General features: G+C 37.1%; 1 protein-coding gene across 9 annotated transcripts; it reads left to right on the top strand.

The window, feature by feature from the left end:
- The first annotated feature begins 254 nt into the window (after positions 1-254).
- Positions 255-26,919, top strand: ERICH2 (glutamate rich 2). Of its 9 annotated transcripts, XM_087819786.1 has the most exons (9): positions 363-512; positions 7,493-7,523; positions 7,723-7,771; positions 8,001-8,037; positions 12,389-12,537; positions 15,593-15,774; positions 19,680-19,737; positions 25,171-25,242; positions 25,994-26,919. In XM_087819786.1, exons 4-9 carry the CDS (start codon positions 8,009-8,011, stop codon positions 26,137-26,139), a joined length of 636 nt encoding a protein of 211 aa, XP_087675912.1. In that variant the 5' UTR covers positions 363-512; positions 7,493-7,523; positions 7,723-7,771; positions 8,001-8,008; the 3' UTR covers positions 26,140-26,919. The 9 variants fall into 9 exon arrangements, with proteins under 9 accessions (XP_087675906.1, XP_087675908.1, XP_087675912.1 ...); XM_087819788.1 differs by lacking the exon at positions 7,723-7,771 and having other exon boundaries at positions 455-512; XM_087819781.1 differs by lacking the exons at positions 363-512; positions 7,723-7,771 and adding an exon at positions 6,355-6,372.
- The last annotated feature ends 151 nt before the right edge of the window (positions 26,920-27,070 follow it).

Here is a 27,070-nt window from a genome sequence, read left to right as displayed (position 1 = left end):
GCCGCGCCCCCTCAGCCCAGTCCCAGGCTCGCCCCGCCCCCTGAGGCCCGCCCCTCTGGGCCGTCCCGGGCCAGTCCCGCCCCGCCCCCTCCGTCCCGCGCAGACCGCGGCTCCCCAGGCGCGGCTCGCCCCCCCCACGCCCCTCCTCAGCTCCCAGAACCCTCAACACCTCAGCCCCGCCCCTTCCGCCGCTTTCCTCGGCGGCTCCCGGGGCTGCAGCCGCGCGCGGTGTCGTCTCCATGGCGACGAGCAGTCTACGGCGCGCAGCTCCGAAACCCGCGCGAACCTCCAGCTGGGCGGGCCTTCGCCGACTGCCCCTCAGATGATCCGCTGGAGAGGGCCACGAGCGGGTAAGAAGCGCCGCGGCGACTGCGAGTCTCCCTCTCCCGGTCCCCGCGTGCAGAACTCCCTCACCTCGGACCACCCAGACCGCAGCCTAAACCCGCGAACTTCTCTGCGCCGTCCAGGTTTGGGCTCTGCGGCCCCTCGGCCGCCTGGCGGCGCGCGAGAAGGTAGGATCCGCGCGGCTGAGGCGCGCCTCACACTTGGCTTCCTCCTCTGGCTGTAGTCGGGTCCGGGGGGAGGATGTCGGCGTCGGTGAGCGGGAACGGGGCGGTTTTGACGGGCTAGAGACACCTGCCGCCCCGCCCGGCGGGCTCCCGCGCGCCGACGTCCCCTCCCCCCTCCCCCCAAGGGAAATTGCTGCGTTTCAGCCCTGGGCTTCCGCTGCTTCCTTCTGTCCTCTGCGGCCCCCTCCCCACTCCTTTAAAAATTTTTTCCTTTTCCGTTTTTTCTGGAAACACCGTAATGGCCTATAGGAGCAAGCACTCGCTGCTTGTAGTTAAGACGTCATCCGTCTTTAGACATAACTTGCTCAGCCGTAAAAAATTTCGGTGGAATTTGGACAAATTAAACCTCCGCGGGCTTTGTTTTTATCTTCCGTAAAATGAGGGGATCACTTGTCAGGTTCAGTCTTCAGCCTTGCGATGACGAAACTGACCTGAGACTTCGTCCTAGTGTGGGCTTTTTGACTGCTTAAACTACTCCACCCTAAGCCCCGACAGCATTTAAGTTAGCACATGGCATAATTATAAATTTATCGTTTGACTTCCCATAAGGCAAAGGAGAATTGGATGAATCTGTTCTTATCCCAAGAGATTCCCTGGGAGGTTTTTTTGTGTTGTTTTTTAAAATAAATCCGAAAAAGACACTGAAAATGTTGTTGTTGTTTTTTATTTGTTTCATTCCCCTGGAAACAACAGCGCTGCTCTTTAAGCGTTAAGAGTTTACCAGAGTTGAATTCCAACACCTTTGTAGGAATTCCACTGCACCACTCCAGAATTCCGGAGCTTCCTGCTCCCGCCTTGGAGCTAAATCATTAGTTTTTTACCCCCTCCTTTGCCCCATCCAGTCTCAGTTGTGCACTTAGATCTGGCTTCCTTAAGTCAGACTTCACCTTCAGCAGTGACCCTGCTAGGCTGTAGGTAATAATAGCAATAGTAACAGAAGGGGGGAAAGTTGTAATAATTATAACTGTAGTAGGAGATAGGTGCTATTATTATTTTTTAAATATTCTTTTAATTGCTTTTAGGGGGAGGGAGGGAGAGAGAGTCATTGATCGGCTGCCTACTGCACTCCCCCTACTGGGGATCAAGTGGAAACACTGGCATGTGCCCTGACTGGGAACTGTGACCTCCTGGTTCATGGGTTGCCAACCACTGAGCCACACCGGCAAGGCAGATGCTACTATCATTTATTTAGTTATTGTTATCACAATAAGTCTGGGTAGGTAGTATTTTTATACTCATTTTACAGTTGAGGAAAGTGAGTCATAGATTAAGGAACTTACTTGCTCAAGGTCACACACATTTGCTGGGATTTGGACATAGGCAATCTGACTCCACAGTCTGGGCACTATATTATGCTATAAAGGAAACATACGAAATTTATATGTAGTCTCTTTTAAATATGAATGTGATAGATGATCATTGAAGCCATTTTATACACATTTGAGTTATGCAATGAAATAATGCCCCCATGTCCTTTTATGTTTCCTCATTAAGTTCCTCAAGGGTGGAGGATGGTGCTTAATCAGCCCTGTCTCTCCTTCTCACCACAGTTGCAGGATCTGAGCATGTAGCTGTCTATTTAGTAATTCATTCTTTGCCTATTAGAATATAAGATAGCGTATAGAAACCAATAGCACAAAAGGATAAAATAATTGCACAAATGGGTTGAAGAAAAAATACATCTTCCAATATTACAAGAAAAACCTAAAATAAGAATTTTGTGATATCTGAATTTTAAATGTTGGTGACTCATTTTATAAGTGTTTTGGGTTTTTTTTTTGAAACCTGTAGAATCCAAATAAAACCTATTTGGCCCTAATGATTGCTGGTTAGTGAACACTTACTTAGAGGAGGGGGGGTATGAGATGTTTTACATTCTTTTGTTTGCTACTAAGTCTTTATTGTCCAGTGCGCATATCTCAAAGTGAACACATTTCTGGTGCTCAATAGCCACATATGGCTAGTGGCTACCATATTGGACAGTGAAACTCTAGTTTAATACGTCATTTTTCTTTGCTTTCTTTTTTTCTTCCTTCCCCTTCCATTCATTCAACAAATATTTACCGAGCACCAGATTATGTGACATGGAGTGCACTAGACACTACAGATAGTTTTGTAAGGTGGCTTGAGTTTATCTGTTCTTTATAGCAAAACAATAACAACAACAAAAAAAAAACTATCTAAACTAATTGGGCCCTTGACTGGAGTTTTTGATTGTTGAGAGTCAACTGTTTCTTAAAAGCTGGAATTGCATCACATATAACTCAAGAATTGCTGGGAGCCCATGTGTAGGAAATCTGTGTGCAGTGAGAGAGAGAGAGAGAGAGAGAGAGAAAGAGAGGGAGAGAGGGAATGAGGCCCATATGCAGGGAGAAGCTGAAATGAACAAGAGAAAGTGTCACCCTCCCCTTCCAACACAGCTGTATCTACTGTATTCTGACTTCTACACAGCTTGGGTATTCAACTCTTGGATTCTATGAGCCAACACTCTCTTCCCTCCCCCTCCCCCCCAAACTAACTGGAGCATGGTAACTTGCAAACAAGAGTTTAGACTAATATAGCTAACAAGACAAGAACCAATTCCTTTCTTTTAGAAATGAGCCCTTCCATTCTCTCTCAGGTTTACCCTCTACAGAATTTCAAAGGCTTGGTTTGCTTTCCATTGCCTACTACTGATTAAAGCCCAAAATCCTTAGCACATGGCAATTAATGACTTTTAAAATTTGCTTCCACATTTCCGATTTCATCTATTGTCATTCTCTTAACACAATGCTGAACTTCTATTCCCCTTTTGTTGACTACTTATTTGGTTTTGACTTGGTTAAATAAATGTCAGCTTCTTTGTGAAGCCTGACTGAATCTTTCTTCCCATAAGATAGAATTCATTACTTCTCGCTCTCTGCTCCCTCAGGCCATCTTAATTCCAGGTGTGTTAGCCTCTTGGTTTCAAGAAGTGGGAGCCATATTTGTCAAGGTCTCTTTTGGCTTCAGATGTCAAAAATCATTTTCAGCTTGTTTCAGCAAAAAGAGAAATTAATTGGCCTGTGGTAAAGGCAGAGGTTGAGCTGGAAACAGGGACTCAAGCATCATCTCTCTGTCTTTCTCTCCCCTTCTCTCTCTCTCTCTCTCTCTCTCTCTCTCTCTCTCTCTCTCTCTCATCTCCTCATCTCTCATCCCTGATTCTTTTGTATATTCTGCTTTACTCTCAGGTTGCTTTTTTCCTGGAGGCTAGAACCATGGATACTGGGAGCTCTAGATTCATATTCTCCTACCTCTATGATAATTCCACCTGGAAAAGTTTCAGAGAAAGGTTGTAATGAGCTTTAGCTTTGTCCAATTACTGTTAGCTATGAATTGCTATGATTGCTGTGTCTTAGGACAGTACTACTCTTTTTTTTTTAATCTTTATTGATTTCAGAGGAAAGGAGAGGGAGAGAGAGAGATAGAAATATCAATGATGAGAGAGTCATTGATCAGTTGCAGCCGGCAACCTGGGCATGTGCCCTGACCAGGAATCAAACCCTGATCGCCTGGATCCTAGGTCAACACTCAACCCCTGAGCCACGCCCGGCTGGGCAGGACAGTACTACTCTTGTGTTCAGGTGGGCTGGATCTTTTAACCACATAAAGAGGAAGGAGCTAGCAGCAGATAATACCTTATTCTAGGAACACTTGTAGAAATTATACCTGGAGGGATATAGCAAATCTAGAGAGAACAGGTCTCAAGAATGATTCTGGAACTGGAAAGTTGTTCAGAGACAGTTCTGATGATTAGCTCTTCCTCTATTTTTCCAATTCTGTCTCCACTGCCTGATGACTCTCCTTGGATATCTCCAGTCCATGAGCTTAAAAGAAGGGATTTGATTGATCCTGTTTGGGTAGTGTGGAAAAGTACATCGGAGCTTCTTAGATGAAAGGATTTAGTACAGTACTTTGAAGTTGGTCTTTCCCAGGTATATAGGGAATTAGTACTTGTTTCCCCTATAAAATTATGAGCTTCTCTTGTATCCCCAGGGCTTATCACAGACACATGGTACATAGTAGGCATTCATCAAATTGTGTCAAATAGACATTGAATGTTACATGAAAATTTGGAATTATCATCATTGTTATTCCCATTACCACTGGGACTGTTGAAAGACATCAGGAGAGTCTACTCATGTTCCAAAAGCCATAGGATGCACTTGGTAGAAACTCAAAGGGCTTATTAAATGAATGTTGTGAGGTTAACATTAACCATAACCAATAGTAATGAATATACAAGGTGTGTGCACCTGTTCTTTTTGGACACCATGACCCCAGTTTGAATAGGTACCACTGGATGGAGAAGAGAATTGCAGTAGCACCTTGCCAACATACAGCTCACATGCCTGTAAGAGATGGATAAACAGAAATACAAATGGTATTGCAAATTTTAAATTGTATTTTTTAAATAGGTAACACATTTATCTTGTTCAAAGTTCAAGAGGTACAAATGCACATAAAGTAAAAAGCTCCCACCCCAGTCCTGTAGCCATCACCAGAGTCAGCCAATATTATAATTTCTTTTCTGAAAACATTTCCTTTCAGAGATATTTTGCATATTGATAGTTATTTGAAAAATACATATTCCCTATACAGTGGCTATACCTCATTCTGCTCAGCTTATCAGCCATTGCTTTACCTTGACCTGTGTTTTTCCCCTGCTTTTTCCTGGAGTCAGTGATCTTTCTAAACAAGTATCATTGCTTTGGGGATTGTGTGATTTTTAAATTAATTAAAAGTCTTCAGAGCTAAAGCCTCCTTTTTGTTTCCCTAAGCAATCTTAATCAGCCCCTTAGAATTACTTCCCAGTTTTTCCTTTAGACAAAACATCAAGTTGTTTATACAGTGTCCCTCTTATGTACCACACACTGTGCTAAACACTTTACCCAGATCATCTCATGTAATACTTATAATGATCCAGTGAAGTTGGCAGTAAAGTAACTTATCCAAGCTTACATGGCACATGGCAGAACTGAGATGTGAATCCAGTCTGTCACTCAAGAGCCCCAGCTCTTGAGTACTACTCTATACTGCTTCTTAGGAATTCAATTTTATGAAAGGAGATTAAATAGACAGTTCCTGGGTAATGATAAAGTCAGACCTAGCAGAGCCTGTGTTTTTAAGGGCTAGGATTTGCCAGCCCTAGGTTTTTCTATTATCAGGTGAAAATGGGAGAATTATATGCACTGATGTTTCATTCAGGTAAAAGATGGACTGTAGCAATCCATAAAGATACTAGAGCTAGAAAGGAGAGGAGGGCTCTAAACATAAAGGGATGTCTACCCAAGCAGACTTTTGACAACACATGGGATTGTGGAAATCTGGAGTGAAAGTATTTCTCAGGAAAGGTCATCCTAGATTGCTTTTATTAAGGTCTTATTTGGTTCATTTTTGCATTGTTTCAGCTTCTGAGCACTGTCTACTGCCTTAGAGAATTAGGAAGAAAGTCTTTCATTTATTCTAGAGTTTGGCTTTCTACAACTGTTTTTCCCAAAAAGATGCCTTGTTTTTCTGATGAACTTGAGCTCTCTGTGAGCTCAAGAGATATCCCTCAATTCCCAGGGATAATCCAATTAATAACATGTATAATGTCTGGTTTGGTTAGGGTTGCCCAGAAAACAAAGCCCAAGGCAAAAGTTTACATATTACTGATTTACTCAGGAGTGCAGATCATTGTGAGGGAGCCAGATTTAAAAAGAGAAAAACAATGCAAAATAATGAAGCTTCTCTTTATTGCCCACAGATTTGGCCCTAAATTTTGTATTCCAGAAATCCCTAGGTATGTACTACCAAGAATAATTTGAAAAGTCTGGCTTGGGACATGGGAACAAGTGAATTGTTACCTATGAAAAGTTTAAATATGGCCCCTCTCATACATAAAAAACACCTTATGAGCTGATTTTCCTCCTTGAGATTAGAATGGAATTTATGCAGTCTACAGAAGGTAGTAACTTAGGAAAGGTAAAAATTCACAGAGAAAACATTTTAAGTATCAATAAACATAAGGAAACTTACAAAGTAAGAATTATAGTTTTAAATGTGTCTGGAGAAAAATCAAAGGTTAATTTCTAAATGTATTTGTTGAAATAATATTTTATTAAAAATACTATATCTTATTCTGGCTTATATACACTCTTACATGAAGAGGTTTTTCACAATATGGATGAACTGAAATGTGGCAGATAGTTTGGTTTACATATTGTTTTGTTGAAGTAAGGGAGAAAGAAGGTGGTCTAAACATGAGCCAAACTAATTTAATGATTGTTAGGGTCAGCTCAGAGGGAACGATGAATCCTTAACCTGCTGTTAATTGTATTTGGATCTACATCTAGAGACCAAGTTATTTAAAACCAGTTACAGTTAGGGGCTTATTTAATACATCACTTTTCTAACATGCGCAATTATTCCTGTAGCTCTTTTTACATAGACTTCAAGGTAAAAGGGGAGAAAGAGTTCATTTCTCTAGGCTTTTTTTTTTTTTTAATATATCTTTATTAATTTCAGAGAGAGGAAGGGAGAGGGGGAGAGAGAGAAACATCAGTGATGAGAGAGTCATTGATCGGCTGCTTCCTAGGCACTCCACAATGGGGATTGAGCCTAAGACCTGGCCATGTGCCCTGACCTGGAATTGAACCTCGATCTCCTGGATCATGGGTCAGTGCTCAACCGCTGAGCCATGCCAGCCAGGCAGGACTTTTTTTTTTTTTTTTTTAAGCCAATTTCATAATCCAGATGAATGAGGTTTTTCAGTTAGGATCGAAATAATGCTACCAAATACAAAAACAAAGTACACACTTAAAACTCTACTAACATGCTAAGCTCTATATTCTGTTTTATTTATATTCTAAATTTATACAAGAGTTTAAAGACTTATGAAGTAAATATTTTGGTTTTTGCAGGGATTATCTAGACAAGCCAGATGCTGTAAAGGTAAGAGTGCACAAACTTTTTTAGGACACTTTAGTTCTATTTTATCATCAATTTATATAGTTTTTGAATAATTGTTTTAGGATGAAGTTACCAGTTAGCCTAGGTAACAGAAATGTTTATATAAAGACTATGAGTAAGTTATTTCAAATACCTCAAATGAAAATAATAATGTTAGTTTTTATTTCTGCTTCTATTTTAGGCACCAAAATATAGACAGAATGGCAAATGGCTAGTGTTTGATCCAAAGGGTAAATGATTTATTGCTTGAAAAGAATATGTTTGAACACCATTTTGTCTTAAATATTAAGAAGATAGTTTACTGAAATGGTCAAGTGTGGTTGAAAGACTTAGCAATTAAATCCTTTATTATATTGTCTGTCATTCAAAAAATGCCTAAATATTTGCCAGTCAGGAATTTCTCTTAGGAACATCACTATTGATAAAATACTGAGGTTTTTTTTTCTTCTTCTCTTTCAGAAAAAGTGATGATTGAACCAAATGAAACAATATCAGAGTAAGAAAATGTCTCCGGTTGTGCAACTGATCTATCACATGCCTTTTGAGCAATTAGAACTAGATAATGCAATCATTTGTCACCCAATTAAATTTGAAAGGCCAAAAATGCATGGATTAGCACTTTAGCTTTTGCTTCAATCTAAGCAATTGTTACTAGATAAAAGGACATTTAAAATGAAGTGTGAATTTTGATAAAAATGTAGAGATATAGATACTATTCACTTCTACTTTTAAATGCTTACACACCAAGTAGTGTGTATTTAACTTATATAATTCTCATTTCTATTTCCCTTTGATAATTGCTCATTTCTTTCAGAATATCTCTTTATATTTATAAACAGATTCTTTAATTACTATGAGATGATTCATTACTACTAAATAAGGAAAATACATAATCACCCCAAGTAGATGAAGAGATTAGTGTTAAAAAGAATTATGGTTCAGTTTAAACTTAGTAGCTAAATATTAAGTACCTGATTTGTTCAGGGTTACTGATTCTGATCATCAAAGCCCTTCCTGATAGGATCATCTCCTACCACCTGAAAAAAAATTCTATCATTTAGTCCATGAAAAATCACATTTTGAAAGTTGATCATAAAACACATTCATAGATATCAATTATTGATAGGTTTGTAAGCACTGTTCCGGTGGGATTCTATTCAAATAATATTATTTTGGCTTACTGTGAATATTACTGGCTGGGAAAAATTTCACCTAATGCAACATATATTTTGATTTCATACTGTCAAACCTAAAGATTAAAATTAGAATCTATTTTGGCTTTGTTGTAAATTATATATTGAATATATATTTTTATATTAAAGGGAGAGTAATGTATAATAGATCAATGATGAGAATCTGTTTATTTCAGATTTAATATTATAGACAACCAGAACAAATAAATGCCCTGTTAAATATATGTATATCCTATTACATGGTTGAAAGCATTTAAATTTAAAAAAAAACTAAGACAATTTTAGTAGTCTTTGAGTGAAATATAACTTTTAATGATAGTAATGGAAGTTAGTAGGTCATTAATGAAAATAAATTGTTTTGCCTACTATGAGCCCAGTATTCTGAGACTGTGATAAACAATGTTGGAATTGGAGCAGGAGTGATCCACACCCTGAGGTAGTTGTACTCCAGGGATAAATCAAAGGCAGCCAGGACCAAAATACAAAAGCAGAGTACCTACTTTTTCTCTTGATCTCATTAATAATTGCATCTGCTCATCAAACTATTTTTTGAAAGGGTAAGATGAGCATTTTCCCCTTAATTTGCTTGCAGAGAAGAGTTTGGGTTTGGTTGTTGTTTGAAGTGGATGGTTAATGTAACCAATAAGCTTCATCGTTGTGTGGTGTTGTCACCTCAGGTACCTTACCCAGAGTTGAAGGCAAACAGGGCCAGTCCTGGAAAAAAATGATTAAGTAAGAAAATAGAAAATCATGTGGGACCTTTGTTTGGGGACTAGGTAACTGACCTGCAAAGGTGATGAATTTTCTCAGTGTAGCTTCAGATTCCACTTTCCACCCCGCTGTTGGCTCCATAGTCTGACTGGCAAGTGGAATTTGCCAAAAAGTCCTATCCAGCTTGGGTTAGGGGGAAACTAGAAGTTTTCTTTCTCCACCAGTTCTTTGCTTTAATCTTCTGATTGATTTTCATTCTAGTCCAAGCCACAAGGACTTTATAAACCATGAGTTTCAAACTTCTCTGCACACAAACCTCACATTTATAATTCCCTTTCCCCTCATAGATCCATGTGTAAAATATTTTGTCCACCCAACAGAATGCACTTAATTAACAAACTTTTCAGTAGTAAAGGTAAAATATATCTTTAATGCTGGACAAAGTTTTATAGATCTTGGGCCTTTGATCTGTTGATGTTTTTGGTCAAGCTTTTGAGCATACTCAGAGATGTGAAGTGTAAATGGCTGAAACAGACCCACAGCACTCAATGCTCTGAGGTTGAAAAGTTATATCTATATGTTTTTTCATAATCATATGTTTTCTCTTCTAAAGTGAAAAGTTATTTTTTTATTCCCATTTTTATACTTTAAGTAAATGCATCTTCGGACAAAGACTAAGATTGGGCAGCAAACTTTATATGTCAGCAACACAGGTTTCTCTAAATATAGCTAAGACATTTTTAGAAAATAAGTTTTAATTAATTTTTAGGCCCATGTTTGACAAATTATAAATCATTTTAAAACAAAGTTTAAAATATAAACTTCCTGAAAAACTTGTTAATTCCAATAGAAATCTGGGGACGTTTCATAAATATACCCAGTACTCTTAACAGAGGAATAATCCTAAAACCTAGATTATTTACCCTCTAGCATTAATATGTTCCAGTGAGATATCTAACTTGACTAACTCTCAAACTTAAGCAGATGCTAAATTAAATATCTTCCATTTCCAAAGGATATTACATAAAGTAAAAATTTGAGTCTTTCCTTAATTATAACTGTATTGAAATAACAGATATTTTAGAGTATACCGGTTATCTATTTTTCTTAAATAGTTAGAGGCATTATTACTATGAATAATAGCGCTTTCGCAAATGGAAGTCAATAGATTATTGTTGAAGAGGGGGTCAGTCATTGGGCCTTTGAGTCTTCGAGACTATATGAGAAAGACAACAGAAAGTGAGCAGAAAAGGAATTCATATTTTATTGTTAAATGATGATTTGGCCCCAATTTTCATATATATTTTTATGGCACATTAATGCTTCCAAATAGTAATATCCTATTTGTTTTCAGGCCATTGAGTATATTGACTTCCTCCATGTTGTGTCATTAAGACTATTAAAAGCATTTCCAACAATGCAAGTACCCAGAACTATACTAGCTAAATTCTCTTCTTTGGGGTATAACTTAGTCAATATATAAGTAACATATTTCATCATAGTTTAACATCTCTTACAATCGATGGCATCTTAAACTTGGCAATGCTTTTTCTTTTTCTTAAATAATGGTATGTCTTATAAATATATGGTATCTTGGATTCAACAAAATACTATAATTTTGGGAGGGTGGAGGGAGGTAGGCAGTAAAGCCCTTTAATCTAGATTTACTATTAGAGCAAATAAATTCTAGTAATCACTTGTGATGATCTTTGGTTATAATAGGAATCTCACCATGCTAGAAATTAAATACTTGTGACTTCTCAACTTTTCACATGTAGAGTTTCCTCTCGGATGTTTTCTTTCGAAATTAGAAAATTGAGGAGAGCAGAGGCAGACAAATCATCTTTGCTGTCCATTTTGTCTTACCAGGGAGGGGTTTGCTTTAGCAGAATATACTGGGGAAGTGAGGATTCTATTCCCTCCTGTTGTATTAAGAATATAACAGCTCTGCCCATGTGGCTCAGTGGATTGAACGCTGTCCCATGCACCAGGAGGTCACCGGTTTGATTCCCAGGTTGCTTGATCCCCAGTGGTGGGACGGGAGGCAGCGACCAGTGTTTCTCTCTCTCTCTCTCTCTCAAATCCATAAAAACATATTTTAAAAATAGAACATAACAAGCTGTTCTGCCTCTTTGCTAAATCACGGTACAAGACCACTAACTTAACTGCAGTACTAATGTTCTGCATTCAAATTTCATTGGATATAAAACAAAGCCACTATAACTTTGGGAGAAAAAATAATACTTTACATCTTTTTATATCTTTCCATGCAAACTAGGAGCTGAATTTTTAAACTTGGTAAAGGAGACACATTAAAAGAATCTTAAAACCACGGAATACAGACTTAGGCTTATTTTTCCACCAGCATGAGTGCCTGTCATTGTAAACAGAGTGCACCACACATGAATCCTCTGTCTCAGTGCGTTGTTTATTGACATGAGGTTTCGGGTGTAAAGGCTAAAAGAGAGAATCCATTTTGATTTCAATGACTTAATGAAAAAGCAGGCTACTTTTTATTATGACCAAAGATTAATATTAGTGTTGCACTCTCTCAGTGTAGCATTTAGCAATAGTAAAAATTGATTTACAAACTTAAAAAATGGCTAGTATTTCATAGTTTTGTTCCATTATATATGTTACAATGATGTGCCAGACATTCATAGAACTGATTGCTTATATATTCTGTGTTAAAGAATTCTGAAAAGGTTCTAAGAATCATTACACAATGACAAATGCCAAGCAGAAACAGAATTTTAATCACCAGTAAAAATTATTTTTAATGCTTTCCCACAAAGAAGATACTGCATTTTAGCTATTTAGTTTATTGTTGGTATATTATACTGTATGTTTATATTAAATAAGTGTGTGTGTGGACCCATATAAAGCCTTAAACAGAATTTTGACCTAGGAAAATATTTTTTTACTATCTACTTTAACATTTAGGAAGGAAGTCTCTTCAAAAAGTATTGAAAATAAAGTCTCTTTAAAGAATACTGAAAATAGAGTACCTTCAAAGAGTATTGAAAATAAAGATACAGAAACAAATCCACAGCCTAAGCTATGGTCATCATCCTTCTTAAAAGAAAGCACAGGTAATAACACTTGGTTTTGCTTTTGTTTTGAGTAACTGTTGCTTCTAATTCATTCCTCTTTCACCATGACTTTTGGAATGTTGACAACTCTGTAGGTCTGGGGAGGGTCATGGGAATCAGTACCTTTTCAAATTCATGTACCATATACGCAGTCAGGTATAGGATCCATGGAAAAACATTACGTGAAATGATAATAATAGAGTATGAATAGAGAGTGAATTAAAATACCTAATGAAAGCATTAACAAGTTCATTCATTCAACAATAGTTTATTGAGTGAAAGGCACTGGCTTAGAAGCTGTGGATACAATAGTTAGCAAATAGGGTCCTTGCCTTTATGAAGTTCACATTCTAGTGGGAGATAGACAACCGACTATTAAAAATAAATAGTAAACAATATAAAATAAATACAAGCAAAAAAGCAGCACAATGACGGGTTGTGATGGATGTTATAATGTTAATAAATGGCACCTGGGAGAGGACTGCCTTACATCTAGGATCAGAAAACCTCTCTCATGAAGCTCAATGTGTGTTTGTGGATTAACTGAGGCAGTTTCTGTGACATCACATACAGTCCTGAATTCCCTATTCTGATGATGACAGTGTGATGAGCCAGTGAACAGGCTGGATACACATTGGAAAATCGGAATGGCTGTGAGCTAATGGAGACTGTAAAGGAAACAGAAGCAGGTAGATGGCTTGAATAGCCCAGCCATCCTACCCTTAGAAGGACTTGGTATCCCTTTTCAGGGTAGCACTTTTTTTTTTTTTTTTAAAGTCAAGAGTTTGCTTTAGAGTCAAGAGTTTTACCAACTTTTTCTTTTTTTGGTCTGTGTTCCCTTAACATTGTTTTCTCTTGAGCTCTCCTGGATTTCCTCATTTTCTTCTTTCAACACAAGTGTTGCTGCATTTAGAGCACTCCAGAAGGCATCTCACAAGACTTCCCAGATACTCTAAATCTGACAAGAAAGGGATGGTGTAGCACAAGTTAGTATGAAACTGTGAGAGATATCCATAGAGCCAGAGGAGTCCTGTAAGCTCATTGAATGGTGTTTCCCAAAGAGATAAGTTTAGAAAACACATACTAAACTTTTTAAAAAATTACTTTAATAGTAGTATGTTTTAATATGTGTTAGAAAAAAATAATATAAGATGTGGTTGAGAATATGGACTCTGGAGCCAGACTGACTTCCAGATCTACCACTTAATTAGCAGTGTGAATCTGGGCAGGTTACTTAACCTCTCTGTTCCTCAGTTTCATCTAGGAATGGGATAAAAGTAAAACCTCCTTGGGATGTTTGGAGAATTAAATGAGTTAATATATTTAGTGTTCAGAAGAGTAATGGCATATATGTATTATGATTATTATATGTTACTGTTGTTAATACATCCATCAGTTTCATGGATGATAATATTTATGATCTGACAAAATGTATAAGTTAAAAAGTAGATTCAAAGAAAAATGTTAATTAGTATAGATGATATTCATATATGGCAAATGGATGAAGATAGTATAAGAATTACTGAAGTTTGGAAAATATTCTAATAGTTCGTACCATGGAGATTTTACCTCTTAAATATTTCTCTAATTTATCACTTCTCTATCCCTGTCTTACTAGTGCCTTATCATCTCTCTCACTTGGATTTTTGGGAGAGAACTCTAACCTCTCTCCTTACTCTGTCTGTCTTCCCTCAAATGCACTTTTCACTCTGCTATCCAAGATTTCCCTCAGAAACACAGAATTGATCATACTTGTTTCCTTACATAAAACCTTTCATTAGTAGCCCCTTCATTCTTAGGATAAACCCTAAGATTTCTGGCCCACAAGATTCTCCATTATCCAGCCAGCCTTACCTACACTTCCAGCCACATCTGTCACCATTTCAGCCTCAACCTTGACCCTCAAGCAGCGTCAAAGTGCTTGTAGTCCACACACATTCTTGTTTCTGCATTGGCTCATGCTGTCCTCCCTCCCTGGAAAAACTGATCTGCTCAGATTGGCCAGTTCCTAACCACTCCCCAGACTGGGATGCGGCCCTCCTTTGCTCTCCCATTTACCTAGAACATTATCTTCACTGTTTGTCCATGCTGTTTTACAATTATCCATGTTTCTGACTCCCCAGTTAGAGTTTTTGCAAGTACTCTCAGATCAAGGACTATTCATTTTTCTGTTCCTGGGACTCAGCATAGTGCCAGGCACTGAATGGGTAGAGTCAGTAGCATTTAGTTTTTATTTTTCAGTCATCTATGTTTGGTCGTAGGTAATGTGACTTGACATTAAGCAAAATAATTAATAATGCTATGTATAACCTTTGGTTATATTTAGAATACTCCACATGTATTTCTTCCTGTTTGTGTGTGTGTTTAGAGAGAGAGAGCTTTATTCTCAAGTATCCAAGGAGTGACGTGACCTAAGAAGGACTATTGCTTCGAGCCTTTCCAGACTTACTTTTACTCTCCAGGCTTTTTACTTTATATTTACCCTCCTATAAGAACAATTTAGGAAATATATTTCTAGAGATAGAATAGTATTAATTTTTTTTCTTGAAATTATATTCTTTATAAACAAAACTGTTTTCCATTTATTAAAATTTCAGGCACTAAACAATTGACATTAACATGAGCTCAGTGTTAATTGGTTTGGGTTTTTCTCTCTTTCACTTGGCAGTTTTATTACCGTTTTTGAAAATGGAAATCAGTGCTGTTTAGTCATGGGAAAAAATAAACCCCAGCACAGAAAGCCATGTAGGCAACATGTACACTTGTTACATTATCGTTTAGGAGTAACCATTTCAAATTTTTGAACTTTTTTTTTTTAAATATATTTTTTTTGATTTCAGAGAGAGGAAGGGAGAGGGGGAGAGAGAGAGAGAGAGAGAGAAACATCAATGATGAGAGAGTCATTGATCAGCTGCAGCCCGCAGCCAGGGCATGTGCCCTGACCAGGAATCGAACCCCGATCGCCTGGATCCTAGGTTGACGTTCAACCACTGAGCCACACCCTGCTGGGCTGAACTTTTAAATATTTATTGATTAATTATATATGTTGTTTTAGGTGAAATGGACAAAGATGAAGTCATTGCAAAGCAGGAGAAAAATAATGAATATTGCCTTCGGGATACTGATAAGTTCTTCGAATCAACAGAAGAGGATGGTGAAGATGACACCAATGGTGAAGAGAATGAAGACAGTAATCCAAATAAGGACACTCGTGCCCCATTAGAGTTAATGGCAGAAGTAAGCTCTACTTGTGCATTATAATTTAAGACACTTAAAAATATTAAATAACTAAATAGTCTATATCCTTGAAGATTAAAAAAATAGTAAAGAGGTTTTTGCCCATGTATAGATGCTTACCTGGCTACTCATCTCTCTCATAACTTTCACCAGGGCAGAGGTGAGAGAAGATTCTAGAACTGACAGTATTCTGGTAAAGGCAGGAGCAGGAATAAGAGAAGTTTTGGTATAAAACTCTTCAGCGACTGTTTAAAGGAATGTTTCTACATTAAGTGTGGGCACCATGCTAGTTACTAGGAATATGTAGAAATAAATAAAGACCTTTGAGAACTAACAGACATATTATTTATATAATACAATTTATAATAAAATGAAATATGTGGTAGTAGGAGTATTTATGAAGTTCTCTGGGGATGGAGGATTAAGTGGATAATTGAGAAAAGAAATAGGAGAAACAGGATAAAAGGAAGAGACGTGTGTACATCTTAGAAACTTGAAGGAAGAGGGAAGGTAGGAATCTATCTGGTAAACAAGAGGAGAAGGCATTCCTGGCATAGGAAACAGCATGGGCAAAGGCACTGAAGCCTGAAACGTCACATGCAAAACTTGTACATTTACTGATAATTCTGTGGAGAACAAAACAATTTTACCTCATTTAATGTGGTATCACAGTCTACCTTTACTTAGTATTACACAACTTCATGTATATTGTATGGACTTTATAATAGTACATTTTCATGTCCCCTTCTCATCCTTGGTATTATTGTTGTCATACATTTTACTTCTGCACATGGTATAAGCTTCACAATACAATTGTTATTTTTGCTTTAAGTGGTCAATTATCTTTTAAAGAGATTTTTTTAATTGGAAGATATCTTTTTTCTTTTTTTCAAATATGTTTTTATTGATTTCAGAGAGAGGAAAGGAGAGGGGGAGAGAGAGAGAAACATTGATGAGAGAGAAACAGCAATCAGCCACGTTTTGCATGCCCCCTACTGGGCCAGGCATGTGCCCTGATTGGGAATTGAACCAGTGACGACCTTGTGCGTAGGACAACATTTAACCACCGTTCCACACCTGCCAAGTGGAAGATCTTTTTTGAAACACATTTCTGCTGTTCTTCATAGTTTTGTGAGGGTCCAACTTTTCAACTAATATTATTTTTTTTTTTACCTGAAAAACCTCCCTCAGTATATTTTATAGTGCAATTCTGCTGGCAGTGAATTCTCTCAGCTGTTGTTTGTCTGAAAAAGTTTTACTATCGCCTTTTATAAAGGATATGTTAGCTCAAGAAATCTAGGTTGCCAGGTTATTTCCTATAATTTGAAAGGTTACTCTATTGTCTAATACTACTTTCTGAAAAGATGCATAGTTTCAGAAAAGATGTCTGCTGTTATTATCTTTATTAGTCTGTATTATATCATTTTGTCTATTTTTAAAATTTTTTATCTGTAGTATTATTATTGGCAATTTGATTTTGATGTGCCTTGATTCTTGTGTTCATTGAGATTCTTGGATCTATGAGTTTATAGTTTTCACCGGAATTGGAAAATATTCAATTAAGTCTTCAAATATTTTTTTCTGACCTCTGCCCTTTTCATGAAAGTTTTTAGCCAGATATCCATTGCATGAATTTCTTAATTTCACTGGCTTTTGAACTATTGAAAGAGAATATATTTTATGTTAACAACATAAAATAGATCAATACAAAGAAAAAATAGATCAATGCAAAGGAGCCTTTGAAATGGATTCCATGTACCTTTTATTTTCTGAGGCTAGTATTTTTAATATAATGCTTCATTAAATACACTGGATCTTAGTTGATACTAAGAAATTCTTGCGCGGCCGGGCTTGGCTCAGCGGTTGAGCATCGACCTAGGATTCAGGAGGTCGGGGTTCGATTCCTGGTCAGGGCACATGCCCAGGTTGTGGGCTGCAGCCGATCAATGACTCTCTCATCATTGATGTTTCTACCTCTCTCTCTTCCTCTCCCTTCCTCTCTCTGAAATCAATAAAGATATCTTTAAAAAAAAATAAAATAAAAAATTCTTATTAATTTTGTTAGGTGTGATAGCATTAATGTGATTGTGTTTTTAATTTAAAGTGAAATGAGGTGATATCCATAAACTACTTTTAAATAGTCTAGGCAGAGGGGGGAAAAGAGTATATGGTGATATTCATAAAATCAAATTGGTAAAATGTTAATTTTTGAAGATAAGAATTGGGAGCATGCATTTCTTTTACAATTTTCTCTACTGTGTATATTTACATTTTCCATAAAGATTTTAAAAATATAAACAGATAATGAAAATAATCAATAACAAAACTACTTAAAACTAAAAGATATTCTTCTAAGTGACACATGAATTAAAAATAAAAATCTAAACTTATAACCTATTTAGAAAATAGTGATAACATAACACTAAATATTAAAACATTTGAAGTGCTTAGAGTTTTAAATGCTTTGATGATGATGATGGTGATGGTGATGATGACTGAAAAGTGACAGTAAATGAACTAAATATTAATGCCAAAAACTAGAAGAAAACCAAAATAAATATAAGGAAAAGTACAAAAAAATGAATTAAAAGAACAAATTAATAATTCAAAGTAAAAACCAAATTAATATATCAACTTAAGAGCTAGATATTTGAAGAAAATGACATGGATCAAACACTAGATATTATAATTAAAATGAAAGAAAAGTACAAATAGGAATGAAAATGAACATGTCTTAACCTTAGGAATAGATTTTAAAAATATAAGAAAATTATTAATATGTAAATAAATGAGAATTGTGATGAGATTACGTATAGAAAAATCTCTAGAAAAGTTCTCTTTATATTAGAAAAATATACATAATCTAATACCCATCAGAGAAATGTAGAAAATGGTTAGAGAACTGCTTCTTAAAATGGCACCTGGGTATTAATCAAATATCTGGAAATGTGTGAGAAGTGGTTTTTAGTTTTGTGGGATTTTTTTGATTTTTTTTTATGATTTGATGCTCATGTCTCTTGGAAAGCAAACCAAGTGTATCTACATATGGTACAGAATATGTCACACCCAAGCAAGAACAATCATCTAAGTATAGGCTAATTTTTTAAAAAGAAGCAGTTTAGATAATTAATAATAAAATATTAGTTTAGTAAATGGCAGCCTAAGTAAATAAAAAATATGTAAGAATATTTAATTCCATGGGAGAAAATGATCATGATATGTGAGTATGAACATGATTTATTTTTAAAAGTTACTGAACAATTCTAGTTTTTGTAAATATGTAGTCATTTATGGAAACAATATACATGAATGTAATAATAAACATCTCTGGGTGGTAGAAATATAGAGGCTTTTGAATTGGGAACAGAATATGTTTATTTAGCTTTTAAATTTTCTACACACAAAGGTATGTATTACTCTGTAACAAGAAAAATATAATAAAAATAGTAAAAGCAGGATGGTATGAGAGCAATACTAGAAAATAGTGACTATACATACTTGTAAATCTACATTTTTTTTACTAAGTATTATCATGTAATTATGGACTGAGTTCACAAATAAAAGCTGTATCTGAACCAAAAGGATATGTGATAGTGATTAATGTCTTCACTGTCTCTGCCAGTTGAATCAACCTGTATATTTTCAACTTGTTCAGGAGTATACATATAGTGTGGCTGCAGCAAAATAGAGCTATCATACTTATTTTACATATGTTGCCTTGCCGTGAGAAGTCCCTAAATACAGTTAATTGGTTGACTGATTACAGACTTACTCCTGGAAAAACATGTGTAAATGTTAAAAGCAAAATAGTTAATCATTAATGGAATATTTTCTAGGGAGTTTATAATTGACACTTTAATTCTCTCTGGACCTACCTATCTGAAGAATTTCTTAATGTTTTCCAGTTCCTGAAAGCAGAAATGGGCCAAGACTACCATTTGGCTAAAAAATTATGTCAGATGAGTAAGTATAAAATACTTTGTTTTCCAACCTTCTCTTTGTTTCTAAATACATCACATAAATATATAAGATGGTTTGATTACTATAAGTCCAGTGACTTTCCCCAGTAGTGTCTCAGTGATTCCTTGACAGTAAATTAGGTTGATTGGTATAAGGGCAAATTTAGACTTCTAGACTAACTTTGAGTGAGATCAAGTAAAAGAAACGAATTAATTACCATGAAGGTAAGTCCAAATCCTTATCTTTATGATAATGGTAGGTAACTTTATGCCTTTAGTTTTAAAGAAGTGTCAGGTAGTGGAGCAAACCTTACTTAACATGCAATTATTCCACAAATACTTGGGTGCTTCCATGTGCCAGGCACTGTTCTAGACACTGGAAATACAGCAGTCAACAAGACAGATAATGATCCCACATTTATATCTAGTGTCAGACAGATAATAAACTCACATATAAAGAGTGTGTCATAAATGATAGGTGCTATCTAAGAAAATAAAGTAGGGAAGAAGGAATAGAAAGCACTGGGAGGAGACAAAGCAGTTTCAGATAGGATGGTCCCAGAAGGCCTCATTGAAAGACTTGCGCAAAGACAGGAAGTTGAACTAGCCACATGGGTATCTGGAAGGAGTGAGCTCCAGGCAGGACTAATAGCAAATGTGCTGAGATGCGAGTGTGCCTCACGAACAACAAGGACAGTGTTTAACTGGAGAGAATAACCAAGGGGAGTGTGATAGGAACTGAGGCCACAGAGGTTACGGATTGGGGTTGTGCAGATTGCATAGCACCTTTTCACAGCTTAGGGTCCTCGCTTTTTTCCTTAGTAGGAAACCAGTAGACGTTTTTGAGTAGAAGAATATTACCCCACTCTTTTTTCTTTCTATCTTTGGTTTTTAGTGGTTTGACGATGTTCAAAATATTTGTGGTTTTGTCTCTATACAAAGGGAGGTTTGAGAAGTTTCCCGAGTTTCCTAATTCTTTGGGTTGCTGTTTTCATTAACTTTGAAAGTTTCTTGGCCATTACCTTTTCAAATATCACTTCTGCCCTATTCTCTTTCTCTCTTTTCTTCCTGGGTCTTCAGTTACTCATAAATTAGACTTTTTTTTATGGTGTCCCACATGTATCTTATACTCAACTTTGGTTTTTTTCCATTTCTTTTCCTTTCTTTGTTTCAGTTTGGATATTTTCTTTGACCTGTACTTGAGTTAACTTATCCTGTCTTCTGCTGTGTCCAGTCTGCTATTAAAACCATCCAGTGAGTTCTTCATTTCAAAGATTGTGTTTTCCAGTTTTAGAAAGTCAATTTAATGATTTTGAAAGATTCTGGCTCTCTGTTGAAGTCCACAATGTTTTCAACTATTTTGCCCATCTTTTTCTTTAATACATATGTCATAGTTATTTTAAAAGTGAAAATGGCAACTCTCCAATAAACTTTATGGACAATAGGCCTGATGTTAGACTTAAGTCTCTTGGTCCAAGTCCTTGAAGTGAAAATGCAATGTAGGGACTGTGAGAGTCTCCTCTCACATGCCTCACACAGAGTCCCCACTGTGTATACAGTACTTCTGAAATCATTGGCTAATTTTTAAAATAGGTTTCTTGGATGCTTTAATACTACCTATTTTGTATCCAAAATAATAAGCCATGTTTTGTACTTTTGACCTTAAAGCCATTGAATAAAACTATTTTGATCAAAACTACTTTTGGTGGCCCACATACATAAATTTCCAATCAGAAGGAATCCTTAGAGAGAATCATGTCCTATCCTCTATTTTTATAAATAATGAAACTGAAGCAGAAAGAAGTTAAGCAGCTTTGGCAGCCCCACCCAGGAAGCAGGTGACACAGCCAGACCTGGAAGCCAAGCCTCCTTCTCCCACAAGCCCTTTCTTCTCTGAGGGGCTAGTGTAGAAGTGAGTGACTCTGTAGCTCTAGCTCTCAGTTCTCTGAGTTTCCTGTGGACACTAATTGTAGGGAAATTTATATATCATATTTCAGTATTCATCAATGATTTTTAGAAAGCCTTTGGCTGAAGCTTAGAAAATATATGCACTGATATTATATTTGTCAGTCAGTTTAGGCTGTCAGCCCTGCCGTGAGCTGCATAAGTAGCAGGTGCTCAAAAAAATGCTTATTGACCAGACTCAAATGGGTGAACACTCATTAAGTGCCAGGTCAATGGGGATGGAAAAGTCCAAATTGATCTATCTTAATGGGGCTATATCCCTTTAAAAACTCACTCACTACCATCCTTCCTTCCAACAAATACATATTGAGCACCATATCTGTACCAGGCATTATGCTGGGAGCTGGAGAGAAAGCAGGAATCAGAGCACACTTGCTCAGAACCCTTTTGGGGTTGACATAGACATGATCTGGTTTGGTTTTCATCCCTACAGCTCAGCTAGTAGCACTGTTCACTCTTTTTCTGTCTGTTTCAAAAAGTGGTGCCTTTAAAACTAAGGACTAGACTGTAGGAAAAGGAGCTATGGAGGGCCCTCAGACAGGCACCAGGATCCAGGAAGCCACCTGAGAAAGAACACTGCTCCCAAGAGGAAGAAGAGGCTGATGGGAAACATGGGAAAAGAGGCCCAAAGATGGGGAGGGAGTATACATAGTTAGATTGGCTACCCTTGAGGCAGATTCCCAGCTAAGGATGTAAAGGTAGGAGGCCCAGGTTTAGCAGTGCCAAGCAAGTTCCAAGAAGAACAGAGAGCTGAAGACAGACTCTGTCTCAGGAAGAAGGAAGGGCTAGTGCTGTGATGCTAACAGGAACACTTCTGTCTCTTTTTTTCCAACTTCTAGCTCTTCTACAGACACTCCCCCTTTCTCTCTGTAGATATTTATATATTTATGTGTGTAAACATAGATTATCTATTTACATATTTATGTATATGTGCATGTATTGAGCACCTACTAGGGGAGCATTAGTGTTACATTGTTTAATTCTTAAAACAATTCTGTGAGGCTGATTTAATTAACCCTACTTTACAGATGAGGAAATTGAAGCTAGCAAAGAAAACTAGTTCACACAAAGTCACACAGCTACCAAGTGGTCTGGCTTAAAAGCCTATGATATCCTATTATATTTCCATTTCCTCATTTTATTAATAAACTCATACTTCTGGTCAAACAGGCAGAGACTTGGAAAAGAGATACTTTTATGGACCAAGCAGGTTTGAAATGGCTCCTATGTTGACTAATATATTTATTTTATTAATAAATATATTTATTCTGTGAAATAATTTATATGAAATAATGTATCTTTGTCCCTTCAGAAATGTTTTACAAATCCATTTTCTCGAACAAAGCCTCAGGTTCCTGGTGTGTTTTCTTTTCTTTTTCTTTTTTTTAAAATATTGGTTACTTTATTTTTTAATATATTTTTATTGATTTCAGAGAGAGGAAGGGAGAGGGAGAGAGAGATAGGAACATCAATGATGAATCATCTATCAGCTGCCTCCTGCATGCCCCCTACAGGGGACAGAGCCCGCAACCCAGGCATGCGCCCCGACCAGGAATTGAACCTCGATCTCCTGGATCTTAGGTCAATGCTCAGCTGCTGAGCCATGCCCGGCCGGGCCCTGGTTTCTTGCTGTCACACTCAGTTTTTATTTGGTCCTAATATTTCCTCAGTCGTTTTCCTGCTGAACTGCTGTCTCTGCTCCACTCCATGCCTCTCCTGCCAGGCATTGGCTCAGCCTGGAAAAGTGATTTTTAAGTGGACTGAAAGTCAAGAGCTCTGAGTACTTATCTTAGTTATATCTCATGAATGACTGAGATTTTGTGCCAGTCTTCCTATTTCTTGGTCTTTTCACTTGCAAGAATGGAATCCGCAGCTCAATCTTCTCGGTTTCCACACTTCTGCTCACAGGCAGCCCTAGATTCTACTAGCCTAGAAGACCTATTTCATCTACTATAATAATTGTAAACGTTTAAGAATAATGGCCTGAAAACCAAAATGATTCTCATCATAAGTCTAACACAACTTCGTATGTATCTTCAGAAAACAGTTCCTATAATGTGTTTTTCTCTTTTTGAGTAAAAGAAGTCATTCTTTCCTATTGCCTAGATATAATTTATATAGGCAAAAAATAAGTTTTCTACTCAGTTGTCTATATTCATTTATTTCATTTTTTAATGTTTTGAGAGCTCCAGCTCTGTGCCAGGCACTCTAGGGATGTAAACAGTGAACAAGACCAACCTTCTAGACAGAAGAATATGCTCATAACTATTATGAATCTTATAGAGAGGAGAATTGGTTTCCCCAATTCTAGACCCTAGAATAGCCTCTAGTCTGAGGGACTTAAAAGTTGTATAAATACCTGTAGGATCCTTCAAAGCAGCTTCTGAGCAGGCACACTGTCATGCTAATGCAGCTTGATGGTAAAGGATTAGGAAATAAAGACACTGGTTTGGTGTGTCAGGATGAAAGCCATGTGGGGTGAGGTCCTATGAGCTAATGGGGCCTAGTTGAGCCATCCACAATTATCTCTCTTCCTCTTAGCCAGGCCAGTATAGCACGCTTGATGTTTCAGTGCCCCCTGGGTGCCATCAGGATCACAGGAGTCACAACATTAAATGGATGACGCTGAACTCTGAATACTCCTCAAGGCAGGCAGGAAGATGATAGAGATCTGAAAAATAAAATAGTCTAGAAAACTCTCAAACGAAAGGTGTAAATTGTTCTGGCCTCTAGGACATTGGTAACATACCAACAAGCCTTAAAAAATCTCTTGGTATGACCCAAAGGATTGATGAGACATTCACATAAGGATCAACAAAGGAATAAAGTGCTCAAGACAGTGGCTGATCAAGAGGGGAGAATGCTGTGAAGGTGGCAATGACTGGGGTGTACACTAGGGCAGACCTTTAAGGATGAAGAAAAATAAGAAAGATCAGTTCTCCTATTTGAAAGATCAGTTTTTAAAAATGTCATATCTGCCATGGAAGAGCTTGCATGTGCGCGCACACACACACACAAACCAAAAACCCCCAAAATTGTTCCTATGTGTTCAGATGAGGCCTTTAGTAAAGGATGTCATGTAGATTGTGGGAGGGTGAGATGAGATGAGAGATTAACAGACTCTAGACACATTATTATTAGCTAAGTCTATTTTTGCAAGATTTGTGCCTTGTTTGTGGAATGATTACAGTCGCTAAACACCTTGGTTTCAGGCCTATGAGGGAAGCCTCATAGTGACAGAGGTTGAATCTTTGGACAGGAGGTAGAAAATAGAATGAGAATTATTTCTCTTATAAAGCACCTAAGTTAAGTAGCGCATTTTCTCTATTTGCACTTAAATATACCCATGGTATAATTGTTGTTTATTGCTTTGTACATTTTCACTTACTGTGATTGACAGTTTCATTCTGAGGAGACTGTTTGCTGAAACACTTTGAACATCTAGTAACACACATTCTGTTGTCATTTTCAGTCCTAATCTATGAACCAGAAAATCCTGAGGCCAAGGAGTTTTTCTCACTTATTGAAGAAATGTTGCTAATGGGTAAATTTAAAAATTGAAATTCCTTCTTTCTCATAGAACTATGAGCAGTCACTATTTAAAAACCCATTATCCCAGGAGATTAGCAAAGTACATCCTCAGGAAGTGGTTAAGAAAAGGCTAAATGGTTGTCTTGGGTGGTTTAATGAAACTGGCTTGTCCTTTGTGGATGGTCAAGATGACCTCCTTTTCTCTGTGGGGTGGAACTGCCCAAACAAAGCGGCTTCCTGGGCACAGCAGTCTTTAGAGGGAACAGAACATGCTAATTGCCCCTTGTATTAAAGGGACTATCGCACAATTCCAAGGAAAGCCAGTACCCTCTAAGTTATCCTATTCTATTTGAGAATTTACTTATCTGTTAGAGTTATATTCATAATAATAAAATGTATTTTTATAGACCTAGTTTTAAATTTGCTTTATTTTTCTTTAAATTTATAACCACTTTTTAAAAAATTTTATAGTTGAGAGTATTACAGATATTCCCCCATTTTCTCCCCTTTACCCCCTTCCCCCATTTTCTTCTCCTTCCCAATTAAATTGATTTTAAATCCACAAACATCTTTATTCCAGTAAGAATATATTCTTATTTGTACTACTATTTTAACCCTATATACAGTTTTAACAAAGTTCAGCTCAATTTTCATGTTCCAAAAATATGTATTTCTTAGTGGAGGGAGAAGCAAGGAGAACTGCCGTTTTTCAGAGTGGAAATATTACGAAACATATTAAGCAATTCTCGTCCCTTCTGTGGCAGAGAAAGTTCAAAATCTTGAAGATGACCAAGAGAGTGAAGAAGACAGCAGCGGGGAGAGTGAAGGAGACAGCAGCGGGGAGAGTAAAGGAGGGAGCGGTGAGGAGCCCAGTGAAGACAGCTCTGATGAAGGCGAAGACGGGGCATGACAGGTGCTACTGTGGTTTCCTCTTCATATATTTTCATTACTGTATCACATGGAAATATAAAGAGAGCTGCATTTTAGTCTAACTCTTCTTTATTTGGTACAGAGTTATGTTAATTCATCCATATTAGTTTGAACTCTTTCCTAATATTTAGGTCTTTGATCCAATGTGAGTTACTCAGAGAGGAAAACAGTATTTTGAAAACACATAACACTGTGTGCCAGGTACCATTCTACACACATTATTTAAGCCAACAAACCCATGAGGTAAGTACTATTGTTGTTCCCATTCAACAGATGAGAAAACTAAGGCACAGAGAGGATGGGTAGTTTGCCCAGCATCATGTACCTATTGAGTGGTAGAGCCTGGATTTGTATGTGGACATTATAGCTCCAGAATCATACTCTTAGTCCCTCCATGACCACCTCTTCAGGTACTTTTATATCATTTGTTTTATGCTCTTTATAGCATATATCAGTACCTGACATTCTTATTTGACTACTTGCTCTTTTTATCTTCTCCCTTCCTGTCAGAAAATGTAACCTCCCTGAAGCAGGACATTATCCTTTTCATAGCAACTGCACAAGTGCCTGGCAAACAATGTGATGTATATACCGAGTGAATGCATGAAAACTATCATGAAACCTTTACACAGCTTTATTACACCTTTGATGTATCAATCCACATTATTTTGCTGATTCTGTATTCCTTGATGAATTTCTGCCACCTTCAAAATAAGTTGTAAGGTAACTTAAGTAAAATGAGAAAACTATTCCTAAGTAATTTGTTTTCAGTGTACCAGTCTGAATTTTTATTCTTATATCAGCACAGTATTACATTATATCCAAAATGTTTGCAGCATAGTTTATTCTTTGTGCATTTTGTAGCCTGCTAACATTTAGAGGAAGACATTCTGCACCATTTTATAGGAGTG

This window comes from Miniopterus natalensis, chromosome 8, assembly GCF_054644295.1.
Source record: "Miniopterus natalensis isolate mMinNat1 chromosome 8, mMinNat1.hap1, whole genome shotgun sequence".
Lineage (NCBI taxonomy): Eukaryota > Metazoa > Chordata > Mammalia > Chiroptera > Miniopteridae > Miniopterus > Miniopterus natalensis.
The sequence above is the reverse complement of the archived record's forward strand: the minus strand, read 5'-3'. Positions and strand labels throughout refer to the sequence as shown.

Bases quoted from the DNA above. Each gene is read 5' to 3' on its own strand.
- ERICH2 (XM_087819780.1), top strand. From the start codon at position 323: ATGATCCGCTGGAGAGGGCCACGAGCGGGTAAGAAGCGCCGCGGCGAC. The intron at 513-15,592 runs GTAGGATCCGCG...ATGTTGTTTTAG, and splicing joins GCCTGGCGGCGCGCGAGAAG to GTGAAATGGACAAAGATGAA. The intron at 25,243-25,993 runs GTAAATTTAAAA...CTTCTGTGGCAG, and splicing joins TGAAGAAATGTTGCTAATGG to AGAAAGTTCAAAATCTTGAA.